The following is a 12,555-nucleotide window of genomic DNA, read 5'->3' on the forward strand; positions in this document are numbered from 1 at the left end:
CTGAATCTGTCCAGGCTGTGGAATCAACCTCCCTAGCAAAGGAGATGGAGAAGCAGTTAGACCGTGCCTTGTATTAAATGGGCTTTTTTAGCCTTGTGTTTGGCCATTGTGTGTGATCCTATCTCAATGCCTCTTGTCAGCCCGCTTTGTGACACCTATCTCAGTGATTAGAGGCTGCTTCGCTATATTTAGCTATTTGTTTTATAACTGTGAATTCCTTGCCCTGCAAACTGGAGTAGGGCACTCTGCAACCTTGAGCGAGAACTTTCATTTCTCCGGAATTTCCCAGCTGGTAAGTTTGGGGATGTGCTAACAGATAATCCACTAGCCATTGCTAGTGGAGACTTAATGACGGACAACATGGCCTGAATAGTATTCCCCAGCCCGAAATAGCAGAAGGAGTCTCTACTATGAGTCTCCTCATCTGGAATAAGAGAATAGGAGTGTGTTTCAGACAGGGTGTGAGACTTCTTGCTTTTACAAACCCGTGTATATGTTATATGAAGGAGCAAAGGCCACCAGGCTGCTGGACCGTTTGTGGCCTCCTACAAAGCGGCTGCTCGGATTCCTGCAGGCTGGGTGGGCACTGGAACTTGGAGGCTGCTCCTGATAGGAGAGGTGGCAGTGCAGGTTTTGTTATTCCTTTTTGGTTGGAAAAAAGGACTCATCTGCTTTGGAGACGTTGCCTCAACACTCTGCACTACAATGTACTTGGGCTGTGCACAACTACCCCGTGCTTGTTTGGCTGAGTAAAGTTTTCTCTTGGTTTCCTTGTAAAAAAACATTATTACAGTCTCGCCCACAGTACAGTGTAGATCAACAGCACCCATGATATCGAAACAACCCATTTCTGTGAGAAGCAGAGGAACAAGCAGAGATGCGTGGGGCTGTTAAGATGTGCCCTGAACATATTGGAGCGTGGTGGGTTGATCTGTGTGTCCTGTGACACGTGAGATCACAGGTCTCCTTTTCACAGGACAGTCCCTTGCTGTCACTCTTCATGCAGCAGAAGGGTCACAGTCCTGCGTGCGGGACCCCGAATGTCAGTGCCATGTTTCAGCGTTGATATTTCCCTGCCAGGCTCCCTCCTGCCGTGCCCCAGTTTGCTTGGAGAGCTCCAAGTACGGAGTTAAGTCGGAAAGAGCTGCCTTGCGGGAAAGAAGGAGAGGAGTTAACTCATAACATCGGGCACAGAGGCTGCCCCAGGCCTGGGGAGACCTTGGAGCACATTTTGGGTTGCACATCTGTGCCCCTGTGAACGACAGAGGCTGGGCTTCCTGGACTGCGCCATTTAGCACAGCTTTTCCTGGGAGCCTCCGTGGCTTGGGAGTCTTTGCAGCCTCCGCCGGAGCGTGCAGCACGGCTGAGCTGCAGCCAGGCCTCTGCTTCACTGCAGGAACTGCTTGGGTATTAGTTGTGACAAAATCCTAAGTCATTTTAATGGAATGTGTTTATGTGTCATTGCCTTTCTGAGCTCTGCCTGCTATCATGGATGTCCCCCTCCCTTTAGTTCCTGCTTGTGACAAGTAACAAATGTTTTCAGTGAATGGAAAGACAAGGATTTTGTCGCAGACTCCTGAATTGCATAGGAACCTTCCCTGTTTGGTGCCCCGTCCCCATTTTGTCCCGCATGGACATTGCCTCCTGCCCCAGGGCTGGACACCAGTGAGTGGAAACTCATGTAGTGCTTAGACCATCCACGGGATTTTTCCCCCCAAACGGGCTGGTTTTGCTCCACAGTTAGTATGGTGCTGTTAATAACAGTGTTATCCACAGTGCCTGTCTTCAGCAGGCACTTTGCCACCCTGGGAGCAGGAGCTCATCAGCAAGCCCATAATTACTCCCCGGTTTGTTTATGGTGATTTATTGAGCGTCTTTTGTGTTTTTTATTTATTTATTTTGTGCTTTGCCCCAGGTTTTGTACTGTGGGTTGAGCTGCAGTGTGCAGTGGGACGGGTCTGTAGGCTCAGCCTTTGACAGTCTTTTTCTTTTATGCCTCAATCACAGGGTGATCCGTCTGTCGTAGTGGTTAGAACTAGATTTAAATAAAAGTTAAGCATAAAACAGACAAGGCCTCCAGGCTTTCCTTTTGTGTTCTGTGCTAATTAACTGCAAAACTGGAATAAGAAAAGAATAAACACAGGTGTTTTTGGGAGGTTAAAAATGTTTCTGATATATAGGTGAAACTGTTTAGTAACAGCAGCGCTCAATGGAGCCTCTGTGAATCCTTGGAGTGCAAGGGGGATAATCCTGGGTGACAGAAGATACTGGGTGTCTTTTGCTTTCGCTGGGTGCAGCTAGGGGTGATGCACTCCTTTTTGCGCTCCGGAGATATTCAGCCTGCTCCTTTCCTTCTGGCAGAAGTTTTCCCATTAGAGAGGCCTGACATTAATTGAGAAAGGGCATGTTCTGTTTCCCTCCTGCTTTGATTAAATCAAAAGATTTAATCCTAATCTGTTTGTACTTCAGAGAGAAGTTGCTGATGGTTTATGAGAAGGGAACTAATCTGGGAAGCGAGGAGTGTTGGTGTGGTCCCCTCCGAGCCAGCGGAGCATCCCAAGGAATCACAAATCCAGTTCTTCTTTGCTTCCAGTGTTGGCTTTTCCCTCTGTCAGCAGAGCTGTGATTTCATCAGATTTCAATCATTATTGTAGCTGAATTCATAGCCTGTATTTTTCCCAAAAGGCTGAAGGGTTTGAGTCTAGTCTCGGGGTTTTGTTTCCACTGGAAAAGGCAGTTTTTAGACTCTCAGCCCAACCTTGCAGCTTGGATAGTCCTGTCTGGATCATGAGAGTTGAGCACAAAATATTATTATACCATAAGCAAGTGCAGGCAGTTATATATATTTGAACATAGTAGCATGTCACTGTTTTAGCATGCATTTTAATACTGTTTTTGCTTGAGCAGTGTATAGAACTAGTCAAAAAAGGGGAAAATATACCAGAATGCTCAGAAACAAGGAATGTAATGATTTATGTAACTTTAGAAATACCATTTTCTTTTAGGCCAGTTGCACTAGAAGCTTTTGCCTTTATTCTCTGGGCTTATTGAAGCAAGCTCAAGAGGCATCACTTCTCCAGCTGCTGGCAGGCCAAAATCTTCAATTTTTATTCTCGGGATATATTAGACTACAGGTATTGTTGTTAGCTCTGACATTTGCAGAGCTGCCCAAGGACACAGTAGTGCTGCTTTCGGTTGGCAGAAACCTGCTTTTTGTCCCCAAATGCAGAGCGTGAGCTTGGGTAGAGCCCCACCTCATGTTCTTAGGGTAGTCCTAAAAATGGTAAAAACTTTTCACATCTTCCCGCCTGCGGATGTGCTCCCCTGGGGGTTTGTGTAAATCCCTGGTGTTCTCCATCCTTATTACTGGCATGAGGAAAATGCTTGTTAAATGAGGACACAAGTGGTTCCTTCTGAAGAGTGTCTTAGGTGGGTGTAGTTGAAAATAGGAAGACTATTGTGCAAACTGTTTTCTACCCAAATAATTGTCTTAAAAGTCACTGTCACTATTTGCTTGGGTTGAGATTGTGTTTAAAAAGAAAAAAGAAACTCTCGAAACAAAACAGCAATAAAAAATGGGTTTTATTTCTTCTCTGTGTAGTCTTTATTGCTACCTTCCATGCAACCTTGATTGGCTTGAGTTCAGTAACTAATTTTCTTTAGAGTTATTTTTCTTTTGGACCCTGGTCCTGGAAAGGTGTGTACCTTAATTGTGGAGTTGGAATTTTAGAAACCTAAGTTTTGGCACTGACCTTTTAGGCTGTGTATTTAATGAAATAAGGAAACCCACCACAACACTGTCTCCACCATATATTTTGGTCTGTTTTGTGCCATCCCCCTGTCCCATTCAACAAGTAGGTGAGGCACCATCAGGTCTTCTGCTCTTCAGGTGCGAGGTTCGTTTATGGAGCTACAGCTCTGCTTGGTTGAGAACTGTTTACCTTTCTGTTTGCCTGCAAGCCTGCCCAGGTGGCTTGGATTCAGCTGTCCCCCTTTCTGATGGGAAGTCAGAGAACAGTCTGTTTGGGTCATTTTTAGCAGACTTTGATATTGTGCATTCCTGGGATGTTTTTCTTGGTTGTGGGAACACACAGAGCCATTCATCCTGGTATGAAAAGATTGTGGGAAGAATCCAGCGGACATCGAGAAAATCTTTGTAGTCTGTGTCATCTTGGGAGAAAATGAAGAAAAGCAAAATAGCCCAGGCTGATGGCCCCAGAGGATCCACAGAGGGAGATGGATTTTTTTTTTTTCTTTTTTGCACTGTCGGGAGAAGGTCACATTTCTGTAACTTACAGCTTGTGCCAATGATATTGCGAATAAGAAAGTGTATTTCGTATCTGTTACCTTCAGCAATATAGTTTTTATGCTCGACATCTACTGCTGCGGGGAGGTTTTTCAGAAGGGCTCTGCTGACCGAGCCTGCTAAGACGTTCGAGCTGCTCAAAGCTGAGCAGCGCAGGAGCTCAGAACAAGCAGTTATCTCTAATGGAGCAGGACAGTGCCTTGTGGAGACATTGGCCAGCGTCCCAGATCTGGGGTCTTTCTGCAGCCCTCAAAGATCCTCCACTTGGCTCGAAGCTCGTGTGGGGCTTGGATCGCCCCAGGCCGTGTTCCTCCGAGTGCTGGTCATGTCCCACTGGTGGAACATGATGTGCCAAGCACTTGGACCTGCTCAAAATCTGCTCCCGTGTTTTTATGTTGAAGCAGGGAGGAACTTCCTGAATGCCTGATGCTAGCAGTATGAGCCCTTTTAAAGACTGCCCAGATATTTACTTTAGGTATGTGTTTCTGACAAGCTTTGTAGTCAAGAAGCTTTATGCGAGTTTGCTCTCGCTTCCTCGTGCAGGCAGTAAGGTCCCGTTTCCAGGCTTGGATCCCTCCATGGCTCTTGAAGATCAAAACGAAACTTAACCCATATTGGATTTTTTAATAAATGAGCGTGTAGTGAAGGTACCTGGGGCAGGATAGACGAGCGTGCTTGGGGTGGCACTGGAGAAGTCCCTTGAGTATCACACGTGGCACGAGGCCCCGCCGTGTATGGCAGTGCACTGTGTATGGTCACGGCAGGCTGGAATAAAAGCAGCTCTTGGCTTGGTGAGCAGTTTAATCGGCAACCTTGTTATTCCCTTGGTTTTTGGCATCAGTGTAGTGAAGGCAAATGCGTTTGCACAGAGGTTTCTGGCAGGAATCTTTCTGCAATTACAGGGCACTTCTGTTTATTTCTCTCTCTTCCTGCTTAAAATAAAATCCAGCATCCCGAGAAGCAGCAGAACGATATCCTGGGACCCGTGTGGCCAGCCGAACTTCAGGAATCGGACAGCTAAGGGACACTGACCCCTACATGGCTGTCCCTTTGGAGATAAGCAGCAAACCAGAGCAACCATCTAAACAAATTGCCTTCCCAAGGCTTGATCCTTGCTGCAAGTCTCTGGATCAAGAGACTCACTTTGTGAGTGAGTCAACTTCAAGATCTTTCTCCTCCCTCACACCCTGCTCAAACCTCTCTTGATTTATTCTTTTTTTTTTTTCCCTGACGTGAACCTGAATCACAGCTTGGGGTTCGATCCAGCTCTTGTGTCCTATCTGGAAGACCTGGCATCCCGGCTTCTTTAGCCCAAATGCTGCAAGAAGCTCCATAGCTCGTGGGGAAAAACATCAGAGTGAAGGTGACAGAGGTGGATGAGGGTGACGAGGGAAGGCAGAAGGTACTCGCTGGCTGTACGAGCAGGAGTGCAGCCAGGCTGAGCAAAGCTCCTCCTTTCCAGGTGATGATTGCTCCCTGGGTTTTGTTAAGCAGGGCTGGAATTTGCAGGCAGCCTCGAGTCCAGCTCTGTGGCAGCGCCTGGTCCTTGCTGGCTGGAGCATGGGCTGTTTTCTCTCTGCTTCAGCAAGATCCAGTTGTTCTTGTTTGTTGTTCCTGCTGACGTGATCTGAGAAGCCAGCTTCTTGCAAGCAGCCTTGGCTTCCGTACGTGCTAAATCCTCGCCAGATGTTGCAGGCTGGAGGTGCCTGAAGCCATTCTGTTTTTTGGGAATACTTTATGGGGGAAGAGGAAGGGCTCAGAGCCTTGGGTTTTCACTGGGGCTCTCCCCAGGCTCCAGCTTTGGGTCCCTCCTCCCGTGTGTCTCTAAGTGGCTGTGGGATGAGTGACTCAGTTGCCAAAACGCTTTTTGGTGTCTCGGGTATGCACGAGCCCGCGGCAGTGTGCTTCTGGAATTCTCCCTGTGGTTTCGCCTCCTTGGTGTCTGCTTGCAGCTTTCCCTGGAGCGCGGCCAGCCCGTCCGTGCTGGGATCCAGCCCGGGCTGAAATCCTGACTCAGGCCTTAATCACTTCCTGCCCTGCTCCCTCAGCATCTGCAAGGCTCTGCTGTGCTCATTCCCTGATTCCAAATACTGCGGTCCCATCTCCCACCTCGGCCTGGGAACGGATCTGGGCATCCTCCCATCTCCCAGCTCTTCCTCCATGTTCTTCTCTTCCAGTTCCCTTTGCCCTTCATGTCAGCAATGTCCCCAGCTTGCATCATGGCCACCTTCTTCCATCTGTGTCCCAGTTGCTCAGTCAGCCAAATGTGGTTTCCTTTTGGATTTTTTTAAATCTCCTTTTTTATTTTCTTCTCCTTTTTTTAATCATTTCTTTGTCATCAGCAATATTTATGTTTTTTTTTCTTTTTTCCTTTTCTTGAGACCCCTAGTCATTTCCTTTCTCTTATTTTTCTTTTATGAAACCTCTTTTGAGGAGCTGCGTGCTAGTTAATGCAACGTGCTCGCAAGGAATTTGGTGGGTTTATTCCCGTTGCCTACCGGGAAAGGAATGTTATGTGACCCCACTAAAGAACTGTTGGTAAAGCCATACTTGGACTTCAGAAAGTTGATTTTCAGTTTTATTGCAAATCCATGGGATCAGACACCTTTTATCTGAAGTAAGGAGAGGAGCTTAAAGCCCCATCTCAGACCCTGACTGTGTCTTACTGCAGCGTGGTCTTTCCAAACCAACAAGAGTCTTGTGAAAATGAGGGCCTGCAGTAAAGCTCAAGTGGGAAAGGTTGTAGTATCTGTTTGGTGAAGGCCACAGTGATGTTCTCCTAGAGCAGTAGAACTGGGTCCTGACTGATGCGTGAACTGAGCCTTTAGAGCTTGAAACAAATCAACAGTTTTAGTCACTTAAATCCCCATCTGAGTTTAAATTTTCATTGGGTGGCTTGGGAAGATGTCAGCTTTGATTCAGAGTGAAAATGAGTCTTCTATGTCAGGGATCAAGAATGTGACATTAAAATAGGAGACAAAAGGAAATTATCACCATGCACCGTGCAGGAAAAACAAGACTAAGGCAGCTGGCCTGACCCTTCAGGATGTGCCTGGGGAGATGGGCCCTGCTTTGGGGAAGCTGCATTGGTGCTTCCAGCGCATTCTGATTTCCTTATGCTCTTCTCTTTTCCAGGTGTATGACAATGGAAGGAAGGGTCCATCATCGAGAAGCCTGATCCGTGACACTGGGACAACTCCTTGGCACCATCAGTTACTCGCCTGAGATACAGGAGACGACAAACATGCTGAAGCCAAGCGGGCTTAAAATCCCCGGCAGGGCGGGCAAGCACTCCAGCCCCGTCGGACGGGCGGCGGGGACGGCTGCTGCTGCCGTCACCACAGCTTCAAAGGAAGGTAAGGACAAGAGCACGACCTGACCCAGGCGATCACCTCTTCTGAAGGCAAGAGGTCCAACAGTGCCGGTGTTCAGCAGCGGGTGAAATTCCCTATCTGTCCATAGATGGACCGTGACCGTGGATCAAAGCAAGCGTAATGGGGTGAATAAATGGCCTTCTCCCAGCTAGTGCACCAAGCAGGTTGTACAGTGGGTGGAGGAGAGATGACTCCTTTGGTGTTTGCTGCTGATAGTGGGAGGCGCAGCCCCCCTTTTCACTCGCACACGTGTGAGGTTGCTCTGGCAGTTGGACTGCTGCAAACCATGGCGTTGCCACATGCACAGTCTGTGACTCAAATATGGGCAGAATTAGAGCTGATGAGGTGTTATGTAAATGGTAGGGGTGTCCAAACGTGGTGCCCAAATGTGATGTCCTCTTGTGAGACATTTCAGGGAGGGTATGTGTGGCTATAGAGGCAGTAATATTTGAAGAGCTGGTGATAATGAAGTAAATGAGAACCTCACCCCTGACCACCTCAAGCCCCTTCCTGTAGCCAGTGCTTCTGACCTGTGGAGATGTAAGAACAAGAGCCAGGCACTTAGTGATTTGTCCTGCGCTGGTTACCTCAGATTAGTGCATTTGTTTGAACAGAATTGTTTGAAGGACTGACATGAATAAATGATACCTAGATACATATGCTTTCTTGTCTATCTATATCCAGTGTATACATAAGCTATGCAATGTAGTTAACACTTTGAAAGAATTAATGATGCTTTCTGTTTAGCACCTTTTTTCCCCTGACTTTTTTGATTAGGATTTTTTTCTCTTGGACGTTGCTGACTTCCTCTCAATCTGTCCCCTCTCTCTAGTCCCATCATGATCTGTGCCGCTACCCCCATGCCTCATAATCTTGCTCTTTTTCATCCCCAATAATAATTAGTATTTGGCAGAAGCAGCCAAGCCTTGTGCTGGCACTGCACTATTTCTACCGTGGGGATAATGCTGCACAGTGATTGTTTTTTGTTGCGTTAAGGCAAATTATTGTGTGCCTAAGGTACTGCAAAAACAAGTCACCCATTGATGCTGCCTCTTGAGGGGCTAGTACAGAGGTGGTTATTTGAAGGAGGTAGAAGTGGGGACCTGTGTAAAGTTTCCATTGCACTGGGAGATGTGTGCTGGTGTCATGAACACCCTCCATGAGCTCCTCTGTGGAGGTTCAAACCTCCATGAGGTTTGAGTAGTTTTCAGTATCAGAAAGAGTCAATTTCGCATCTAAATCAAGGACATTGAAAGCTTCCTTATCTCTTTGCTGGGAGGGAAGCACAAACTGGCAGAGGAAATTTAGGATAGGGTTTATCAGCATGTTGATTGTGAAGTTTTCTTGTAGTCCCCTTGCACTTCCCATTGTTCCCCCTTGCACTTGGCTGTGATCTAACGAACCTGACGGACTCTAGTGCAGGGATTTATTTTTAGCTGCCAGCTGCAAATCTCCAGGCACTTCCTGCTGAGTTTGTAATTGCATGTGTGGCAGGGAGTTATTTGCAGGTAACTCCTGATCACAAACAGAGCTGGGGAGGGACAAAGAGCCCAGGCTGCTCCTGTGCCAGTGGGTGTGTTGTGGTACAGTCGGTCCGTGCTGAAGTATCTGCTCTCCTGCCCACGCGGTCCCTCTGCTTTGTGGCCAAGCAGCCGCCTGGCTGAAACCCAGACCACGGCAGACACTGACATAAGCTTGGAGGAGACCTGCGGACCGAGGAGCCGGGACACTTTGCCCTTCCTGGAATGGGTCACGGTTGGGTGTGTTAGGGATCTCCCTCTGTGCTGGCTCTGCTGTCCTGCTTGGATACATCCTCATTTCCCAGCCCCTAAGAGCTAGGCTGATTGTGGCAGCCCTGGTAGCTGCTCTTGCTCAGGAGGAGGTCACCCTGCCCAGCCTGGGTACCAGTCTCAATAGCAGATGTTGGAAAGCTCTGTGTGTGCGAGGTGTCTGAGGAGCCCTGCAGGCCCCGCGGGCTGCTCTTGGCTGTCTCTGAACATTCACATGGGGTCTGTGAACTGTTTCCATAAATACTGAGTTCGTGGGAGTCTGACTCCAGGGGGATCGGAGAATACTGCATTTTTCTGCACTCGTGTGTTACTTCTCTGCAATATGCCTCTTACCAGGAACACGTGCCAAAAGGCACTTTTTCATTTTCTTTGGCACTTGATGACCCAGCTGCACCCTGTGGCTTGGTGGAAGTTATCCAGGGCATTTTGGATTCGTAAATACAGGGCAGCACCATTGCTCTGTTTGATCTCACTCCTTTTGCGGGGAGGATGGAAATCCCCAAAGCTTGAGATGCAGCTGTAAAAGAAAGCCTGGCAGCTAACAAAGAGCAGAATTAAAACAGAGCAGTGTGAGGTCTGTTGGCTCTTGGTCCTGGTATCCCAGGGCCAGCTTGGAAAGGGCCATCTCTACATTGCATCTTTCAGGTTAGGTGGTCCAGTGGTACCTGAGTGTTTTTAGAAAGCCATTAGATGCCAATGAATCTTCCAAGCAGAGGCTGCTTGGAAACCTTCTTTACTTTCTATTGCCTTCCTATTAGCTGGCTGGTCTTGTCTGCAAGAGGGCAAGTGAGATGTGCTTTGCTCCTAGTCTGAAGTGCACAAAGCTGCTTTGATCTAGTTGTTCTCTTCCCGCCAGCATTGTCCATGGAAGGACAAACATCTGGCGCTTCCTTTCCCAGGCAAGGTAGACACACCTTATACAGATTGAAAATGTGAGCATCCAAAATGGGGCTATCTGTGCATGTGTATATATCCTTTTCCCCTGCAATCCATGAGATGACTTTGAGTTTCCATAGAGACCGAGGATGATGTGGTTGTAGCATGTGTGAGTGATGGGAAAGAGTAAGTTCTACTTCTTTCATTTCATACTTTTTTCTTATCTGCTAGCTCCATTTCCAGAGCTTTTTATAGTTCTTAAATTTTCTCTTTGATTAAAAAATTATTGCAAAAGGGAAAACTGGTGTTTGCAGACAGACCTGCGTCATGGGAATGTCAGCACCGCACGCAAAAGAGCTCTAACCTGTTTCATTTTCTGCAAGCCTTAAAGAGGCTGCACCCAGCCTGGATTTGGAGATTTACAGCTGGATCCTGTCTTTCTGCAGGGCAGGTGCAAAAACCCATGACCCAAATACCCTATTTAGGCCTGTCGGCTGGATATCCAAACTGCTTTTCAGCTGGTGCCCAACATTACTGCCAGAGACTGCTTCGATAGTTAAGCTGCACAAGAGCTTTGCCAGGAGACTGGGAATGCCTTCTAATTTTCATATAAATGAGTGTGCACTCATTTGTCATTGGGAATAATGCACAGGACTGTTATTATATCCTGGCATGGAATTCAACTTTGTAAATGTTGTTGGCTTCCGTTCACTGAAAAGCTAAGTGGATTGTGGTGCTCGCGCGGCCGTTAAAGAGCAGTAGATGCCTGGCTCACTAGGGTGAGCAAGTACCAAAGAGGGTTTATAACCTTGAGTGATGTTAGCTAGAGGGTAGCTCATCAGACTTGGCTTCTGCTTCCTCATTTTCTTGGGCTGGTTGTGTAATGGGGTCCTTTCCTGCTGTCTCATGCACATTCTCAGCTTGGTGAGTGCGAAATTGGGTCTTGGAGATGATTTCTAGGTGATGGATACCACCATCCTACAGGGAATGTGAGCTTTCCTCTCTCCTGGCAGCTTCTGAGATGAGTTTGTTGGTGAAGTTGGATGAATGGCCAGGGATTTGGGGCTACCTCTTTGAGGACCCTGCTGTCAAGCACTCCTTGGTCTTGAGAAGGAAGCAAAAAGGCCAACAGAGAGGGACGGATAGGTTGGACTCCCTGGGTTATGTTCTCATTTTCTCTTTGCAATTAAAGGCCATTGTGTAGCATGAGCCTTCTGCTGAGGCTAGATCAAAATTTCAAAGTTTGAGCCTTCTGGGAATTTTTGAATTTACACTTCTATATATGTATATTATACTTGTATGCATGAAGCATGCTTTTTTTTTTTTTTTTTTTTTCTTCAAATACAACCAGCTTTGGTGGATTTTTTACTGGTTTCAGACATTTGGCATTTCTACATGGAGAACTGAGTCTTTGTGTAGGTTCTATCACCATTAATGAGCTTCACTTGCATGAATTCTGCTCAAGGAGTATAAATCTCACCACTCCCACCTTGGCTTCTCTGTGGGGTTGTTGGTATATTCTTCCTCAGTGTGAAATCTTCATTCTTCTTATCTGCAGGAGGATTAACAGCAATGTCCTGGTAAATTAACTTGGAAATAAGTTATTTGACCCCTAAAGATTCTCAGACTTTTGTTGGAGTCAATTGGACACACAGCAGTTCAAAAGTTTGAAGTATATACTTCTTAAAAGAAGTATTTTTAGTTGCCTCTGGATTTATTTTGCAATAAAATAGATAGAGGAAATAAGTTTCTGATAAGGAATTTCTGCCTAGGCAATAAGAGATGCCTTGGGTAGGTTATTCTTAAGTAATCAGTGATAATTTAGCATTATTTTAGCATAAGTTTTTCCTGTTAAGCTGCAGGAGAGTGTGCTGAGGTTTGCTATTAGTGTATTTATTTGGAAGTGAGAATTTATAGGAAAGACACTAAACTACTGTTTGGTCTGAAACAAAAGGAATGGGACCGTGGTGTCCGCAGCAGCTGATTGACTGACACGGGCATAAGGAGCTAATTCTTGTCTATACAAAAGCTGGTGGCTCTTGATTAATACTAACTTGGGGTGCTGTGCACTGACAAATTGCAAGGAAAGATCCCCTGCCAAGAGGCCAGAGGCTGCTGCTTTTGTAGCAAACCCTTCATTTTGCCGTTTTGTCTCAGGCCTCCTGGGATAATGACTGTTGTCAGCTCTCAGATCTGAGTCTTGTCCTCA

At 46.8% G+C, this 12,555-nt stretch overlaps 1 protein-coding gene across 1 annotated transcript in view; it reads left to right on the top strand.

The window, feature by feature from the left end:
- The first annotated feature begins 7,457 nt into the window (after positions 1-7,457).
- Positions 7,458-12,555, top strand: part of CLIP2 (CAP-Gly domain containing linker protein 2) — a 42,797-nt gene continuing 37,699 nt past the window's right edge. Inside the window, exon 1 of the mRNA XM_026050170.1 lies at positions 7,458-7,662. Within this exon, the coding sequence (XP_025905955.1) occupies positions 7,551-7,662 (112 nt within the window). The 5' untranslated portion in view covers positions 7,458-7,550. The remainder of the gene's footprint in view (positions 7,663-12,555) is intronic.

This window comes from Nothoprocta perdicaria, unplaced genomic scaffold, assembly GCF_003342845.1.
Source record: "Nothoprocta perdicaria isolate Ctin4 unplaced genomic scaffold, notPer1 scaffold_66, whole genome shotgun sequence".
Lineage (NCBI taxonomy): Eukaryota > Metazoa > Chordata > Aves > Tinamiformes > Tinamidae > Nothoprocta > Nothoprocta perdicaria.